Source organism: Herpailurus yagouaroundi, unplaced genomic scaffold (assembly GCF_014898765.1).
Source record: "Herpailurus yagouaroundi ecotype Mexico unplaced genomic scaffold, PumYag 100, whole genome shotgun sequence".
Lineage (NCBI taxonomy): Eukaryota > Metazoa > Chordata > Mammalia > Carnivora > Felidae > Herpailurus > Herpailurus yagouaroundi.
The window spans coordinates 59,163,647-59,182,793 of NW_024412391.1; the positions used below are offsets into that span (position 1 = coordinate 59,163,647).

The 19,147-nt window shown below is 40.2% G+C and overlaps 1 protein-coding gene across 16 annotated transcripts in view; it reads left to right on the forward strand.

The window, feature by feature from the left end:
- Positions 1–19,147, forward strand: part of ICA1 (islet cell autoantigen 1) — a 152,213-nt gene that overhangs the window by 115,603 nt on the left and 17,463 nt on the right. For all 16 annotated transcript variants that reach the window (XM_040472559.1, XM_040472562.1, XM_040472572.1 and 13 more), the window contains 4 exons: positions 8,454–8,551; positions 10,566–10,618; positions 13,849–13,911; positions 14,022–14,054. In XM_040472559.1, coding sequence (XP_040328493.1) covers positions 8,454–8,551; positions 10,566–10,618; positions 13,849–13,911; positions 14,022–14,054 — 247 coding nt within the window. The remainder of the gene's footprint in view (positions 1–8,453; positions 8,552–10,565; positions 10,619–13,848; positions 13,912–14,021; positions 14,055–19,147) is intronic.

Sequence of the window (19,147 nt, forward strand, 5' to 3'; positions counted from 1 at the left end):
CTCCATACCCAGCTCCAAGCCTGACACGGGGCTCTATCTCAGGAACCAAGAGATCATGACCTGAGTCAAAATCGAGAGTCTAAAGCGTAACCAACTGAGCCACCCAGGTGCCCCTAATATGTTAATTGTATACTGATTCCAAATCATCTGAGAATGTCTTTCACATGGTAGAAATTATCAAGTCGTGGAGATAGGAATGGAATATTTCTAGCCACATCTCAAAAGCACTGTCACTTTTTTAGAGAAAGTAATTTAGACTATGAGTTTAAAGCATTTTTTTAAGGTAAATGAAATGCTCTCTATCGGAAAACAGTGACCAGTCTTAAATTACCACTCCTCAGTAAAGGACATCCTGGAAGAATAAAGTAATTATTCTTCCAGGATGTCCTTTACTTACACATTGCCGCATAGATCTTCAGAGAAAGCAAAACAAAAACAAAACAAAAGCAAAAAACAAAAACAAACAAAACCCCTCAGGAGTCACATGGCTTTTTCCTGGAAACTCTAAAACTCAGTGGTCTCTTCTTCCCTCACTATCATGTGGGTTGAGTCAGATGCTTTTACAGAGAAGTGAGCACTGGAGACCCTTTGAAGTAGACACACCATTGGGAGCTGGTTGAGGGGAAGGCATGACCTTCTGCATTTGTATTTTAAAAGAGATCAGAGTGCCTATATTTAATGAAAATGGCCAGCACTAAACATATTCCTATCATGTCCCCCATTCTAGTGCTTTTGGCAGGAAAGCCAGATTTTTTACTCTGGATGCATGATTATGTAAGATCACAGGCCCTGTGCCAGCCAGACCTGACTTTAACTTGGGCTCTGTCACTTTCTGGCTGTTTTGGGGTGCTGCTGGTGGGCGGTGAAGGTGGCAGCCATGGTGGGGGTAACGGGGATGGATTTATCGAGAATTCTCTCATGGATCCAGAAGACAGCCATTGGCAGTATCGATACACAGGGGTTTGTTGAGCTTGCCAGGCTCTATAGCCTAGCTTAAGTTCCTTTCTTACTGTTTGCACCCTAGATGATTAGTTTTGCAGTGAGTTTCGAAGGCGAGGCTGTGAAGGGCCGTGGGATAGGTCTCACAGACCTCACCCAAGATAACCCTCCCTGACTCCCACAGATGGCTCTGGCAGTTCCATTCCCAAACCTGTGCTTCAGGCCTGCAGGCCCTGGTCTGGGCTTATAGAACTCCCAAAGGGATACAAGAGGGCAGGGCAGGCCTACAAGCAAGGAAGGCAGGGAGGTTTCCCACCATGCAACAAGGCTAATTCTGAAAAAAATGCAATTTGGCTTTGCAACTGGCTTTTGCCCTGTGCCAGGATTTTAAGGAAACCCGAATTTGAAAACCTAACTCTGGGCATGTTCAAAAATAACCATTGAAACAGATGTGCCAATGTTCCCTCTTTTCTCTCCTGGGGTCTAGGACTTAGCACTGTTATATGGAACATCATTCTGGAGACTAAAATGTTTTTAGCTTTCACAATTCAAAAAACATCCTTCTCTAAATTTTGTTTTTCTCAAATTCGTATGCCTAACAGCCTTCTTCCACCCACCTCCACATTTCTCAGTTAATCACTTGAACATTTACCGACAAGCCACACGGCTCTGTAGTTACTTGCTTTGAAAATAAAGCCATAATAGTTTTTATGAAAATTGGGTAAATATCTCTGCAATGCTATTTTAGTTGCCAGTCCCAACATGGCAATTATTCATGGCGAGCATCCAGAATATCCTTGTAGACTTTCAAGTTTTCTCTCGGTGTCATTACTTTACACAGCCTTTAGCAGAGTGATTTTTTTCCCCCAAGCTGCTCCAGGCCAGATCATTGCAAAACTGAGAAGCATCCAAGTCCATGGGAGAAGAGGGGTTAGGGGGCTGACCATGGCACCACTGAAGTTTGAGGTGGACAAACTGACAGGTGGCTGATCATCAGTTCATCCATCCCTTGTGATGACTGGCGTTTGTTCCTCCAGGCAGCTGGTAGCTCAGGCTCTCCTCATAACAGGTTCCTCTCCATCCCCTGCTTCGTCTCATTCTATTACTTTTCTTCGAGGGGAAAGGAAAAATATTATCATTGTGTGGGCAGTTACTTAATGCCAGGAACTCTGCTAAACGTGAGGTGAAGTAGCATCTCAGAGAATTTGTCAATGCTATGCGTGACTCTAATGTGCCGAGGTTGGGTATCATAATTAATAATACAGTTAAGTTCGGCACTGACATATAGAAAGGGCATATATTTTAGTTAATCCTCAAAATAACCTTGAGTAGTTGGGTCTACTTGTTTTTTTCCCCGTGTTTCAAATGAGGAAACTGAAGTTCAGAAAGGTCCAGTCATCTCCCCAGGGCTACATGCTCCATATGCAGTAGCTGTGGAAACAGGGATGCTCATGCTTTTCCCACTCTGCCGTAAGTCATTTCTTCCAGGTGGTACTTCGGGCCCTGAGGCAGGAGGGCAAGAGAAAGCACAAGTGCCACCTTTAAAAACTATAGTTGTAAACTTTTTGTTAAAAGTAACACTTTGAGGGGTGCCTGGGTGGCTCAGTCTGTTAAGAGCCTGTCTTCAGCTCAGGTCTCCATCTCACAGCTCATGAGTTCAAGCCCTCCATTGGGCTCTGTGCCAACAGCTCAGAGCCTGGAGCCTGCTTGGGATTCTGTGTCTCCCTCTCTGCCCCTCCCCAACTCGTGCTCTGTCTCTCAAAAATAAATAAACATTAAATTTTTTTTTTTAAAGTAGCCCTTTGAAATGTTTGCACATAGGTGAAAAACATCATTTATATCAGTCAATCCCTCAGATACCTAGGAATTTAGGACACTTGCTTTAGAGTTTGGAAGGAAGTGTTCTTGATCTATTTGGTGCTACATATGAAGGAGTTCAGCAAATGTTCTTGACTTAGCTATTTGGTACCATTTCTTGACTAGTTGTAGAATTTTGAAGACCTGGATTCAAATATTGTTCCTACCTGTTAATGGTTGAATGGTCTTAAGTATGAGTCTCCATTTCCGTATCAGGAAACCGGAATACAGTGTGTTTATCTGGGGTTTGTGAGATGTGTAAAACATGGACTGCAATACCTAACATAAGATGAACCTTTAAGACATCTACTTCCTTTCAAACCTTTAAAAACTGTTGATAAGAGGGGCACCTGGGTGGCTTAGTTGGTTGAGTTTCCGACTCTTGATTTTGGCTCAGGTAATGATCCCAGGATCATGGGATCAGGCCTCACGTGGAGCTCTGCACTGAGTGTGGAGCCTGCTTAGGAGTCTTTCTGTCTCTCTTTTCCTCAGCCCTTCTTCCCCACTCTCTTTAGAGAGAGGGAGAGAGACTCTCTTTAAAAAAAAGTTTAAAGAACAAGTTTATATATCTTATTTATGATTATGTTTCTTTTTCTCTAACTTTACTTTTTATTCTACACTACAATTCAAGAGTACCTTCTGATCCTAGATTAATAGTGCTCCTTACATAGTATCTTTATAGATTTATAACTGCATGAGTGGGGGGCCACATGTGCTAAAATCCATGAATTGTATGGCTGTACACATCATCATGCTTTTTATTCCTCATGTGGTACCAATTATATAAACCCAAACATACACACAACCGAGTTCACCATCTTTTAACCATGCCTCCTATTTTCAGCACTTTTGTTTCCTTTTATAGACAATTATTTGGCACCTTCATATGCATACAGTATAATTAATGGGAAGTAGCCTAAGAAAATTAAATGTCATAATTAAAGATTAGAGAAAATGTTACTCAGTTGTCAAGGCTAAACTTAAACGTAGGTCATTATATTAGGGTTGGCTGCTAGCCTTTTGTCTGTGAAATTTGTTTTGCTGAGTAGTTTTGCTTTCATTCAGATGAATGTTGCTGTTGCTTTTATTTTCCTAATACAGGAAGTAGTAACTCCCATTATTATATTAAGCTGTTTCCTTTCTAAGACACTTTTGCAAGCTCGGTCTGCGCATTTCCTCTGTCACACTGATCTTATATATTGTGTGTGTGTGCTTCCTGAAACCATTTAAGCATTGATGGAAACTATTAGCATGTCAGTGCAGCCTTTTAAACAGAGAAAGGTTACTAGTATAAAAACATTTTTTCTTCTGTACGAAACCTTTCAGTCTTGTATGATGCTGTTTTGCTGCTAATACAAAGTGATCTTCATGAACAATTTTAATGAAGAACCTAGTGGGTTTGGGGTTTAGAAACAGAATGCTTTGACGTTTCATTTCTGGACATGGATTTGAATGTGGCTTCCATCAGCCGCTGATTCAAAATAGTTCCATCTGATGGCTGCCTTGTCTCTACAGTCAGCCAAGGCCTCTTGGCTGAGCAGGTGTTCATGTCACACAGAAAATGCTGTCACCTCTGACTTTTACAGATGCTACAAGGTTAAGTGTTTTCAGCTGAGTTGCAGACTTTAAAATACCATAAAGAATCCCCTCCACCCCAGCCCCCACTTGGACCTTTTCATCAGACTTTGGTGAAAGCATTGGTTCTCCAAGTAGAATATCCTATATCTGACAGTCACACCCAGGAACTAATATTGAGAGAGGAAGGGGACGTGATTTGTCCTCCATGTTGTTTCAGAGTTCCTCTGAGTTTCTTGATTGTCTTCATTGTTTACCATCTTTGTAAGAAACAAGTTCCATACCTGTTGTGGTTTTTTTCCTTGCTGTATAGAGGAGTGTTTAGCTGAGTTTAATCTAAAACTCTCTTGCTTCAAAAGATGCCCCTTGAAGACGTCCTAAAATTGACTGTGGTGATGGTTGCACAACTCTTTGTCTATACTGAAAACCATTGAAGTATACACTCTAGGTGGGTAAATTCTATGGTACATGAATTGTATCTCAATAAAGCTGATAGATTCCCCACACAAGATTCCCCTTAGCTCAAAATGCTAATATTTAATAAATAAACCCAGGTGCTTGGTATTAATTTTGCTTGTGGTTTCATAAACCTTTTTCTAATTATTCCCCTGAGGCTTTAAGAGCTCTAATTTTTTCAGTTTAACCTTATGTACATGAATTTATCAAACAACAAGTACATATTTAGCACCTCTCTTGAGTGGCAACAGCCAAATCCTTATAGGGACAATGGTAATAGCAGGAAGAGATGAGCAATTGTAACAGGAATTAATAATAAAGTAGCAATTGGAACTGTAGCCATTCTGTTGGTGAAGCACAATAGTGACTTAACTGTGATTGTGGTGACAGGGAGCCAACAATTGAGTCCCTGCTAATGGCCCAACAGGGAAGGGGTTGAAAAGAAGGAAGGAGTGGTTTACATTACAAAGGGATTGTCTTAGAACTGCCCAAGTGTGGTTATGAGGAGAGGTCGGTCTAGAGACAGAAAGGATGATAACCATGGAGCTGTCAAGGGCATCTCAGGGTCTTAGGCAAGCGCTGTGGCAGCTAGACGCAGCTGGCTGAGAGCAGACAAGTCCTGGCCCTGCCTAGTGCTGATTGAGAAAAAGGAAATGCAATGAGAAGATAATTGAGCAAACCAGGAGGCCTGGACAAGCCTCACAGAATTGAAAAGTGCATTTTGGGGCCATCACAAGCTTAGCTGAAAATACTCCTGGCTTCATGTTGACCAGGATTGGACTACTCTTTGGGGAATAAAACTGCTGGAAGGGTGTGTGTGTGTGTGTGTGTGTGTGTGTGTGTGTGTGTGAATAAAATGCTGTGATTGGCAGATCTATTGAAAAGAGTAAGTCTTTGGCATCTGTTGAACTCCTCCTTGTGGTTGTACATTTCTGAAATATACACACACATGCACACATGTGCCTAGCTTTTACCAGATGCTTTGGGGTATGTGATTAAAAAAAGAAGAAGACCTACACTATAGTCCATATTCCAATTACCTCATATGTTCCAATAATGTCCCTTATAGCATTTCCCCCTCCAACTGATAATCATGGATTCCATTTAGTTGTCATACATTGGAGAAACATAGAGGGCAAAAGAATATGATGAAATTAATGGGGCATAGTGTTAAATATTGATGAATGTGGGTAAAGGAATGTTCTCCCTGTGTGACCCCTGCTGACCTCTTTATCTTGATCTCATAAGACCTGTCCTCTTGCCCACTACATTACAATCCCAGTGGATTCTTTTTGTTCCTCCAACCAGCCAAGCTATTACTACCTTAGGCCTTTGCGTTCAAGCCTCTCCTTCTTGAGTTATGCAAGGATGGCTCCTTCATGTCATTTGACTCTCAGCTAAAATGTCACTTCCACAAGAGAACATTCTTACTAACTGAGGTAGTGATCCAATCACTTTTTATCCCCCTTTTTAATTCCCTGCCTAGACTCATCACTAACTGATAATTCTGTCTGTCTTCTTCACCAGTGTGTATCCCCTGCACCCAAAACAGCACCTGGTCATGGTAAATACTCTGAAACTATTTGTTGACTGAGTATACTAATCTAAATGTCCAGAAATAGTAATTAAAAATGATGGTAATGCCTTAAGGATGTCCTTTATGCAAGAAGATGTTTCAGAACTCTAAGCATAGGACATGTATTCAATTAGAAAACCTTGGCCCTATGTTAGAAAAATGGTGAATGAATGTATATTTATATATAATTGAATATTGAATGTTTAGGATATATAAAATCTTTTTTATATTCTCTAATGAAGAATGTTTCTCATTATAAAATACCTACACATATTATATTGCTTAAGAATACATCTATATACATGATTCTGATTATAAAAGTAGTATGAGTATGAAAAACCAGAAAGGAAATATATGAAAATATTAACTTTTTTGGGGAGGAGAATGGAATTATGAGTAACTTATCTTTTTTTAATTCTCCAAGCATTCTACATGTGGTTCTATTATTTTTCTAACTTAAAAAATATTTTTTAAGAGAAAACATAATACAGAATAGATATAATCAAGTATGAATAAGACTATAAATGCACCTTGAAGATGGAAGGACTTTCTTGAATTTGACTTGCTTAGTGAATGAAGTTTTACAGAAAAGGCAGTAATTGATCTGGGCTTTGCAAAAACTTATAGGACTCTTGAGGGTAGACAAATAGGTAGAGATTTTTTTGGGTAAAGCAACAGAATGAACAAAGATAGGAAGGGAGCAATTAGTACATACGAGGCGATGAGAAAGACCTAGGTGAATGGAAAGCTCCCATTTGGGAGCCACTGGGAAGCAATGTGGGAGAGTAAGATAAAATCACATTTTAGAAGATCTTTAAAATCAGGCAGAGAGGTTTAGACTAGAAGTGGAAACAAGTGGGGAACTACTGTGGGTACTTGAGAAAAACAGTAACCTGACTGCCTAGGTATTTTAGGGAAAATTTTCCATATAGGGAGTGAGAGTGCTGGCAGTTAGGAGTGGAACACCCGTGTTCACCTGGCGCCCACAGCAGGCACCACCATCCATCACAGCTGGGCTTCACAGAGACTGCCTCCACACCATCTCCATCCAGCCTGCAATCAGAGACCATGAATCCATCAGAGCTGGTGTAGGAAACATGCTTGCCGCCTTCTGTGTGTGGGTCACACTAGAGAAGAGAAAGGTGGGAAGGGGAAAGAGGAGGAGACAGGAAGCCCCAAAGGACAGGTTTTAAAAGTTCTAAGAATATAAGCAGGATAAGTAAGTATCTTGAGATGTTTCATGTGTATTTATAGGTTTGTGGTTTAATTAGGGCCACAAGTAGAGATCTTTTTGTATAACTCATTATTCAGTTGTTATGGGAGTGTTTTGCTTTTTCTGGTGTACAGTTTCTAGACTGGATTTTTTTGAAAGTGTTTCCTTATACATTTAATGAGACTTGAGAACAATAACTCCAAGAAATAGTTTGCCATCAGAAGATCCCCACCCATCTTTTAATCTACAAAGATTTGGATGCACTTGCTCTGTCCACTTGTGGGAGTAAACTTGTTGGAATATGTTAAGCTGCTAATTTTTTTTCTTAAAAAAAGGTTTTGTTTTCTCTTATTTTTAAAAGCTGTTTTTAGATCACAAAATTGCAAACAAAATTAAAAATAAAATGAAATTTTCTCATCTTTGAGGGAGAAAAGCTTCTACTCTGTCAGTGTGTGGGCTGCTAGCAGAACAGAATGTTTATCTTTGCTGCATGTTAAAGATGGAAAATAAAGTTAGCAATAGCCAAAAGGCCTTCTTTTGAATAACTTATCGTGAAAGGGAAAGCATAAATCTAGTGGCGAAACAACTCTCCATTATAGGCTAGTATTTTGTGGATGGGTTTGAGAACATATAAAATTTCATGTCTGTCTACTGGGTAGGTTCAGGGTAACCCCCCAAACCTTGAATTCAAGGTTTGCTTTCTGGACCAGAGGTTGTTGAGTTTTTTATTGATCTTTCTCTCCCTCTCTCTCTCTCTCTCTCTCCCTCTCTCCCTCCCTCTCCCTCTCCCTCTCCCTCTCTCTCTCTTCTTTTTTCCTTTTCATTATCGTGTTCAAGAGCTTACAAGACCCTATGAAAAAGCTGATTGAGAAAGAAGAAAGGAAGAAGGTCACCCAGCAGGAAAGTTCAGAGGCCACGGTGGAGGAGCCGAGTCAGTAAGTTATGGCTACTTCTCTTGGCAGAATCTTTCTTCCCACAGGCAAGGGCAGTACAGTCCTCGCTGGCCAAGTCTGCTGGGGGTCTCAAACACAGGGCAATTGCTTTACTTCCTCCTTTTTCTGAGTTGATGTATTAGAATGAAGGCCATACTTGTCCTGCACATATTCCCACTAGACCAGGACTCTTCCCAATAAGAGACTCACTTCTGGGGTCTTAGAAGGAGCACACTTGTGAGGATTTGACTGGGACAAGCAAAGGCACACATTTCCAGTGCTCTCTGGCTCTCTGGGGGCCTCAGCCTCAGCCTCAGCTTCCTGCTCTCTCAGGCTTCTGGACCCAATCTGGTCCTTTTGTTACCATCATTTACAAAATCCTGTCCCAGATAGGAAATCCCCTGGCTTTTCTCTCATAGAAGGAAATAACCTATGAAATTGTCTCATAAGACATCTAGTACTAAAGTGTTACCCTACAGAAGCACTGGGTTCTGACATTTTGTTTTCTAAGGTTCAGAACTTCTGCTTTTTTCCTCTGTGAAGCAGAGAGCAGCTTTGAGTGCAGGAAGTGAGTGCTGCATCTTCAGTTATTGCCACTTTGCAAAGAAGACACCTCTGGTTATTTTACATACTGAGACAAACTTTTCCACTTACCTGGAGCATGATGTGTCCTAATCTCACTCAGCAAGGAGGTTTCAGTGTGAATCTGTGTCCTTTCCTATTCAGGTGCCAGAGCACGCAAGGACAGGGTTAATCCTAAACTGGCTGACCTAGGAAAGAGAAGTAGATTATCTTACCTCTATTTGTGATTCTTTTTCCACACACAAAAAATTTAGATGATAATTGTGTGATAAAACTCGCTTATGTTTTTACTGTGTTTCTAAATAAACTTTTAAGTATATATTTTTGTCACACAGAGGTATTTGCTGCCAATATTAGCCTTTTTAATTTTAAAGCAAAAACTAGAAAATTCCTATGGTATAGAGCAAAGACAACTTTTCACTGTAGAATATGATCTGAATCTAGTACAATTGACTATTGTAGGGAGCAGTTTAACCTATTCCTGGTAATAATAGTAATGCTAAATACCCTTTAGTGAATACCTACTATGTACGAATCACAATGTCAGGTGCTTTATTTGTGTTATCTCTACCCATTCTCATGCCAAACCTTGGTGTTATCAATGCCGGCATTTCCCTGTTGTGTAAATGGTGGAAGCAAGGCTCAAAAGAAGTTAAGAGACTGCCCACAGCCTGTGGTGTAGTAAGAGGCAAGGCCTGGAATGTGTGCTGGTTACCTTTTTTTCACCATATATGTTACCACGATCAAAATGAAGCATTAGCCTTTACTCAGAAAGGAACTACCCACGATTCTCTTGATTAGTTTTTGTTAACTTCAGATTTCTCCATTATTTTAGTACTTCATTTTTAAAAGCCAAAAAGTATAATCCAGTAACTATAATAGAGGTAAATGTGCTTTAAAGGGAGGTTCAGAAGCACCAGCTGAATCTCAAGTTGGTGATACATCTCAGCTGTGATCTTCCCCATATACAGTAAGAGTTGAGTAGTGACAGTCTTCTGGAGAATGATCTTGCTTTCAGCCTTAGATAATTTAAGCTAACCTCCTGAGGTATCCTCTCCTGTAACACCAGGAGTCAGAAGAAACCGCTGGTTGGCCATAAATTTTTTAACTATTTTTTAAAAGTGATAAATGTGAAATATCTTAGCTGTACCTACCAACTACCCACCTAGATATTTACAGGACATATGACTTATGATGAAACCAGATTCAGCTATTCAGATGCTATGAACCAGCCTTAGGACAGGAAAAATCCAGCAAATTTATTTCTTCTTAAAAAAATGAATAGCATATAAGTGACTATACATTCACCTTTCATGTGCGCATGCACATATCTGTATGTTATAAGTGTAGTAATATTGTACAGAAAAACTGGCTGTATCATAAATATAAAATTTTCAGGACTAGATTGCTAAACTCTTTCTTTTTTAATTTTTAGGTTAATTTCATTAGAGGATGAAAACCAACGCAAGGAATCCTCTAGTTTTAAGAGTAAGTTTTGATTTTTATTTAGAATTGCTTCTGAAATAGTACTGCTCAGCAACCAGTTCATTTCCTTTTTTGGCAGACTCTTCCTTTCTTCTTTTCCAATTGAGAAAATTGTATTTTAATTTGCTTTTTATCATTTCAGTTTTAAATTTTCAAATATCAGTGATGCCGACCATATAGCATTATTGAGAAAGGTTTTATATTGTGAACCAGAAAATAGCATCATTAGGCACTTCAGCAAAAGCCTGTCAGAGGAGCATCCAAAATTGAGAATTAGCAGCTATTTCTCTGACAACAGATGATAACATTTCTGCTTTGCCATTACTCATTCTAACTGCCATTTGGGCTGTAAAGATAGTTTTAATAAGATTACATGATCAGATTGGGTGAGTTGGTTTTCATTGTGTTGTGGGGTGGGTTGGTCTTGGTTGGGAACAGATGGGGAGAGCTCAGACATGGTTTTTCCAGGTGATTCCTGGGTCTGTTCTGTCATGAGTAACCCCAGCTCCCTCGGGTATACCGACCCTCAGATAGTTGGAAAAGTGATCAGAGCATTGGTAGATGATGCAATGTGCTGCAAAAGGTTTGTCAGCTATTCCTGTCTCCTGCCATTACTGCCAGTTTTCACTGGTTCTTCTCATAGAGGAGTGGAGGGTCCAGTAAAATGTGATGGGACTAAGGTGATATAACGCTGAGCTTTTCACTGGTACTAGAATCCTCTGAGATGCAGGGGAAAGCTTTACAGGTGATATGGAGATAACTGAACTTACCCTAACCCTGTGTTCAGCCTGGCCCTCTTGGGGGGCATATCCACCTCTGCTCACTCCACCCTTCGTTCTGGCAGCCCTTCCGGGAGATAGGAGGGGCAAGCAGACCCTGAAACTTCCTTTCTCTGCCTTTCCTTTACCCTTGACCTTGCTTCTGTCTTTCCTCCTTCTTTTCCAACCTTTTGCTTCACCTGCTTTATTTATTCTCCTCCCACGGTATTGGTTCATTTGCTTTTCTCACACCTTCCTTTCAGCAGAAAACAAAACAAAACAAAACCCTCTCACCTTTCTGCCTTTCTAACTCAGCTTCATGTCATCCTTTCATGTGTTCACACCTTCACTTACTCACATACTCATTCATGTTTTCAACAGATATTTATTGGGCGCTGTCTGTGTGGCAGGCAGGCATGGCACTAGGCTCTGGGCACACAGTAGTACACAGACAGATCCAGACCCTTCCCAGGATGGGGCTCATGGTCAAAAGGGGAAGCAGGTGATAATCTAACAATTGCACAAGTAATTGGATAGCTCCAACTTTGGGAAGAATGGCAAGGATTCTTGCTGTGTGAGAGAGAGAACTCACCTATTTGAGGGGATCACACAGCTAGTTGCAAAAGCTGTCAGAGTAAAACAAGCAGCCTGGGCAAAGACTATGAGCCAGGAAGGACCAGGAGAAGGTCAGAGGGACAATGTTCTAGAGCATGAGGGTGGGAGCAGATGGCAGAAGACAGAGAAGCAGGCCAGCCTGATGTTGTTGGCCACCTAAGAGGTCTCTGACTATATTGATCCAGACCTCCAGCCTCAGTATCCCTTGGGAGCCAACAGCATGAATTATGTTGTGGGAATCTAGGTAAGCAAATAGAAACATTTTAGTTTTGAGGGAAAATGTAAACTCCAGTTCATTATATTTGTATTCAAGTTACATATCAATATAAATCATATGTTTATGCAATATATGATAATATAGAGGATGAAATTTTCTCTTTGTGTAGTGTGTTCACTTGTGGTATTTGTGTAATATTTTGAGATTGCAAATGCTGATCACCTTGTTTTATGTGTACAAATAGAAGAATCCACCATAATGAAGTGTCACCTGTCTTTATTTTGTGACCTGCAAAAAGTCTAATGTACACATGAGCAAACTAAGTTTTAAGGATGTTGTGTTGTACACACATACACACACACAGACGCGCGCACACACACACACACACACTTTATTATTTAGAGCAGTTTTTAGTTTACAGAAAATTGGAAAGCAGGTACAAAATTTCCATATATCCCCTGTTCCCACACACATGCATTATCAATATCCCTCACCAGGGCAGTACATTTGTTATAATCAATGAACCAACACTGACACATCATTATCACTCATAGTTTACATTACGGTTTACTCTTGGTGTTATACATTTTATGGGTTTGGACAAATGTGTAATGACATATGTTCACCATTAGAGTATCATACAGAATAGTTTCACTATCCTAAATCTCCCCTGTGTCTGCACCTTGTTCATCTCTCCCCTCCCCCAAACACTTATCTTTTATATAAACACACACACACACACACACACACACACACACACACACACACATATATAGGATCCACATAGGATCCACATAGGTGAAAACATATGGTATCCGTCTTTCTCTGCCTGACTTATTTCACTTAGCATAATACTCTCCAGTTCCATCCACATTGCTACAAATGGCCAGATTTCATTCTTTCTCATTGCCAAGTAGTATTCCATTGTATATATAAACCACATCTTCTTTCTCCATTCGTCAGTTGGTGGACATTTAGGCTCTTTCCTTAATTTGGCTATTGTTGAAAGTGCCACTATAAACAGTGGGGTGCAAGTGCCCCTATGCATCAGCACTCCTGTATCCCTTGGGTAAATTCCTAGCAGTGCTATTGCTGGGTCATAGGGTAGGTCTATTTTTAATTTTTTGAGGAACCTCCACACTGTTTTCCAGAGTGGCTGCACAAGTTTGCATTCCCACCAACAGTGCAAGAGGGTTCCCGCTTCTCCACATCCTCACCACAAACGCTTATCTTTTTATTCTTTTCATAGTTTTGCCTTTTCCAGAATTCTCTACAGTTGTAATTATGTTGTATGTATGGAATTATGTTACAGACTGACTTCTTTCACTCAGTAATGTGCCCTTTTATTTTAGCCAGACCCAAATGCCTAACGTTCACAGCACCATCAGTAGTCAATTACTTAAGTCATGCATTTGTCCATGAAAGAAGTGTGAAGTCAGTGTCATATAGTTTTCCACCAAACAAAGCAAAGACTCAAGGCTGTCAGCTCAGAATTCATGGAGAGCCAACAGCTTGAGAAAATGTAATCAGAGGACCCCTGCTTCTATGTGATGAGCTGTGTGTTTACCTTACACTGAAATAGTATACAAACCCACACACCATTCTAAATTCGTGATAACCAAGTGCATGTGTTCTGTTTACAGCTGAAGATGGAAAAAGCATTTTAACTGCCTTAGACAAAAGCTCTACACATAATGCATGCTCAGGTAATCTAGATTAAGGAAAATGACTCAATTTTAATAAATTTGACAAACTCCTTACAAAACAAAACTGACTCATAATTTTGTTTTCTTTGTTTCCTTTAATGGACCTACAGATGAACTATTAGGCATGAAACCCGAGGAAGGTGGTAAGATTTATATATTTCTTTGGGGTTATAATTTAATTTTTTAATACTGTTTTTACATGCAGGAAAATGTAATGTTTATTTTTTTGATAGCTTTGCATTCCCAAGCAAATTGTTTTTAAGTAACTGTCATTTGTCTTTATAAATGACTTTAAATGTGCCCAAGTACAAATTAGTACATGTGGGATTTGTCATCTTTAGCTTAATTACATAATACTCAGACTACTAAAGCTAAAAGTTATGTCACAGGTTGTATGCTATAGTAGAAAAAACATGGCTTTCAGAACCAGACCTTGATTTGAGTACTGGTTGTGCCATAAACTATCTGTATGGCCTTAGGTAATTTGCTTCACACTTTAACTTTCAGCCTCAGTTGCTCCATTTGTAAAATGGAACCAATAGCAACAGTCTTCCTGGGCTGTTGTCAGAATTGGAGATCATGTATATACAGGGTCTCTCATGACCTCTGACACAGGAACACTCTTCAGATGGTAAGCAGTTGAGACAGTGGCATTAGAAACATTGTCCCAGTGGTATACTGTGCTGCACCTCCACTGAACCTTAGTTTTTTTTTGTTGTTTTTTTTTTTAACGTTTATTTATTTTTGAGACAGAGAGAGACAGAGCATGAATGGGGGAGGGGCAGAGAGAGAGGGAGACACAGAATTGGAAGCAGGCTCCAGGCTCCGAGCCATCAGCCCAGAGCCCGACGCGGGGCTCGAACTCACGGACCGCAAGATCGTGACCTGAGCTGAAGTCGGACGCTTAACCGACTGAGCCACCCAGGTGCCCCACGGAACCTTAGTTAAATGCAGAGGAAAAGCTTGCCTGGCTAGGTCACCCACCCAAGTTCACCGCCTAAAATAATTTACTAAATAACTCCCAAAAAGAGAATCCAAAAGCATGGATTTGATTGAGATAAGCATAGTCTTAAATGACCCCAGGAAATTGACTGTTCAGCCTGGTATAGCCTTTGTTTTCCATCCCACCAAGGGTTTGCTTCTGATGATTTATCACAAGTCCAAAATTCCACTGAGATTCTGAGACAAACTCTAGAGCACCCTTTGTCCTGGACTGCTGGTCCATAGTCCACCCTGATGGAACAAGTTTCTCCTAGGACTGGAAATGGGGCAAGATGATCCTATGGACCCCATTTAACTAGGGCCGACAATTTCCTCTACTCAGTTTGAGCTTGATTTGGGTTTAATTCCTGAAGTGTGAGAGGAAGTCTGGGGAACAGAAGGCATTGATTAAAGCTTTTTCAAAAATGGAAAGGCAGTAAGTAGAACTCTTACATTAAGTTTCCAGGGCTTAGGATTATAAACTTGGAAGAAACCTGCTTTCTTTACCAATTTCTCATTCCAGGCAACACACTTTGCAATATTTCATCAATGTCCACATGTTTTTTTGTCAGAATCATACTTATTTGTAAATATTGAAATCACCTCGGGTTATGAGAGTACAAAGCAAATAATTGAAGCAGACTGCCATTACCTGGCCTCCATTTTCATAAAAACATTTCCCACTTGGCATAAGGATGGATTACTTTTATGAAATAAAGGGCTTTTCTCACAAACTTTTTTGGAGGGAGAAATATTGCAGGCTTGCAAAGGTGAGATAAAGACAATAATCTAACACACAATAGGTACCCACCACGTAGTTTTACCAAATCTTAACATTTCACAAGTTATTTATAATTAGCTGTATCTTTCAACTTGTTTTGAAAGGAAGACTGGTATTTCTCCTGTTGCCAACCTCTTGTTCATGTAATTTGCTCTTTTATTATCTATTTAATTTCACTGTTTTAATAAACATAAGTTTTGAATATGTATATTCGCATCGGTACGTGATAATGACAGTGAAAATGTAGACAGTGGAAAATTCTGACTCCCATTTCTGCTTGCCACTCCTCTCTATTCCATATTCTCATCCCTATTTCTTTACATACACACAAGCAGGTAGAAGTCCATATTCTTGTGTTTCCCCCCTTCTTACAAAAAAAGGGTTCTTGCTTTTGGATTTTGACTTTTTCAACTTGGTAGTAATGGCAAAACAAAAATTAACCCAGTACCCATGTATTTCTTCACAGAATTAAAGCAGAAATGCTACTACCTGAGATAGATGCTTACTTTCATAAGCTTCATCCAGAGCCTGTCACAGATACACTGGAATAAGATTGTTATATTTCCCCTTATTTAAAACAACTTTTATAACTCATTGGTTTACAGTTAACAGTCTTTGTTTCATAGAATAGCAGCTCATACCCTTTTTCTGAGCACTCACTTAATTCTAATGATAGGGAGGTGACTGTATTCTTTCCCAAAATGTGTATTTGTTTTCAGGCAGAAAAGTTGATTTACAGATTGTCTCAGTTAAATGCAGTGTCACATAATCTCTCCTTTCCCTTTATCACTGCCAGGCCATAAAGCCCTTCTCGAGGCGTGAGCCATGCTCTGTCACTATCTGACTCTTCTGCTTTGGCAACCCCTAGGGCAGCATCAGCTTAAAGATTAACATGACCACAAGTCTAGAAATACTCTGTCAGTGCACAGAACTTGTGGTGAATGAAGAAAAGAACACACGATAATTAGTTGACTTCAAAATGCGTGCCCTTCAGAAAACCGCCTGAAGGCCCAGATCCTGAATTAAAACGCTGATAATAATATGCAAGACATTAAGCAATCAAGAACTAAAAAGAGCTTAATCCAGGGATGGCTGCCTTTATAGGACTTGGGGGCTATAAGCTCTAGCGTCCTGCTGCTTGGGGGCCAGTTCACTCCCAGTGGTAATTCTGTTAGACAAGTAATGGCCACGCCATGGTACAGTGTTATCAAAAAGCAGACCACTTATGACAACAACAAGGAGACAGTTCTCCAGGAGCCGTTGCCCCAAAAAGTCACTCCGATTCAGTGTCGTAATGAAATGTGTTTTCTCCAACTAAATAGATAATGTAAATAGCAAACCAATACTTGGCCAGTTTATACAAATTTTTAAGTGAAAAAAAACTGAGTGACATTTTGCAATAACTTTAAAGTGGCTCTGAAATCACCTTGTGAGCACATGTGACAATCCCAGCCTCAATTCATGAGTTAGTTGTAACATGCAGGAGTGTTTGTATTCCTCAAAGTTGGCTGAGAAAAAGAACTATCAGATAACTGAACAGGAAATGAAGCTATAAAGCTAGCTATATAGCTAGATGAATTTAGCCCACCTAAATCTCATTACTTGGACTTATCCAAAAGATCCTTCTCTAGGACAAGACTAACTGAAATTTTAAAAAATTATAATTGTACACATTGCAACTAAAACGTTTGTCTTCTGCCATTTCCTTGGTTACTACTTTCAGACTTGTGACTCTAAATTCTGGCCAACCATCAGAACGACAAAGAAGCTTATTCAGTAGCTCCCTTTAGTCCGGGTGCAGACCTTTGGCCTGTAACAATAATACAGGCTTATGGCCCCATGCCTGGTTTCTCCCCAGATGTTCAGGACTATCTCTTTTGTTCTCTGTATAGAGCTGACTGGGAACCTGATTGCTTCCTCACATGCAGTGTGGCAAAGACTAAGCTTGTTATCTTTTTTCATAAACTTTTTCTTCTCCCTGTCTCCCTCAGCATCCTAGGATGAACAGCTGACATTGGTCCTTTCATAAAATAATGGTGCATTTTTAAAACCAAACACTCTCCTGTTCTTACTTGATCACCCTGTAGTCAGTAGTGTTCTGTATAGATTTCCTCCTGCCCCGGGTGTCAAGTTTTTCAGTAAGATTACTTGCTTGTTAAGATCTAATGTTAAAATGGAGGACCAGGACTGGGGATCATCAAGAAGTCTTTTTTTGAGTGCTTACTCAGGGTCTAGCACGATTGGGGTTTTTGTTTTTGTTTTTGTTTAGGGTGTGTGTGTATTCCAGAGAGTGGGTAGAGATGGATTTTTCCCCATCTGTTATTATTATTATTAGCTGTGTCTTTTTTCACCACAAGGGAGTTTTTAGAAGTAGTATTCTTGGATTCCAAACAAGTACAATTTGTTACCGGAGCCTTTTATAAGGACGAATACTTTTCTCGTTAGACTTTTTGTACGGTGGTTTCCCACCCCACTTCCCCCCGCCTTACTCTCTGTCAGGTGATGTGAGGATTGTGTTGGTTGCTGAGGTTTTTCATATGTATTGCAAATGTGCGGCCTTTACATTAGTCATAATGCTGAGAGTGGGGACCAGGGAGAAAAACAGAGAAGCAGAGTCTTCCTGTTTCACACACAGATGAAGGTAACTGTTGTGACATTTATCTCTTTGTTTTGCTGTGCTCTCATTTTTGGTCTATGTAGCTCCATTTCCATCTCCTGGGTTCCTAATTCATGGTGAGGTCATGAAACTCAGTATGATTTCAAAAATATAACCTGAGTGGGCTGTCACCAGTGTCCCACATCTACTTTCTGTCACCCACCCTCCATCTGAACTTAAGAGAGCTTCCTCTGTATGTCAGTTTTCACTCTGAAAACTCGCTAGTTCAGAATCAGTTAGAGCTCATTGGCTCAGAATCAGTTTTCCTAGGGAATATTTTCCCAGGGGCCTAGGAATTTTATTTTTGAACCCCTGGCCAGTACAAGGCAAACATGCTGCGTGGGTCTGCCATTCTGCCATGCTGCTTACAGCCAAGAGCTTTGCCTGGCTGCTGGTGGAGCCATCTGACCTTAGAAACCCTCAACACTTTACAAAAGCTTGAATATTCATTTATATATGACATCATTAACAGGCTCTGAGGGAAAAGCGGTGTGCTGCACTGAGAAAACATCTTGATCTGTGAGCCAGGGGTCCCCACACAGATAATCTGTAACTAATAAATTATATGACCTTGAGCAGGTCATCTGACCTGGGTATCTTTTTCCTCATCTGTAAAGTGAGTTACATGGGGATAATCTCCAAGGTTCCTTTCAGTTCAGTATGATTCTTCTCTCTAGGCATCTCACTGGGAGAAAACAGGTTTCCAGACAGGAAGGCAGGAAAGCATGTTTGAGGAATGGCAAATGTGAGGGAGTTTTGCCAAAGCATAGGTTTCTCTGAAGGCCTCATGAGTTGCTGGAAGGGCTGCCTTAGAGCTG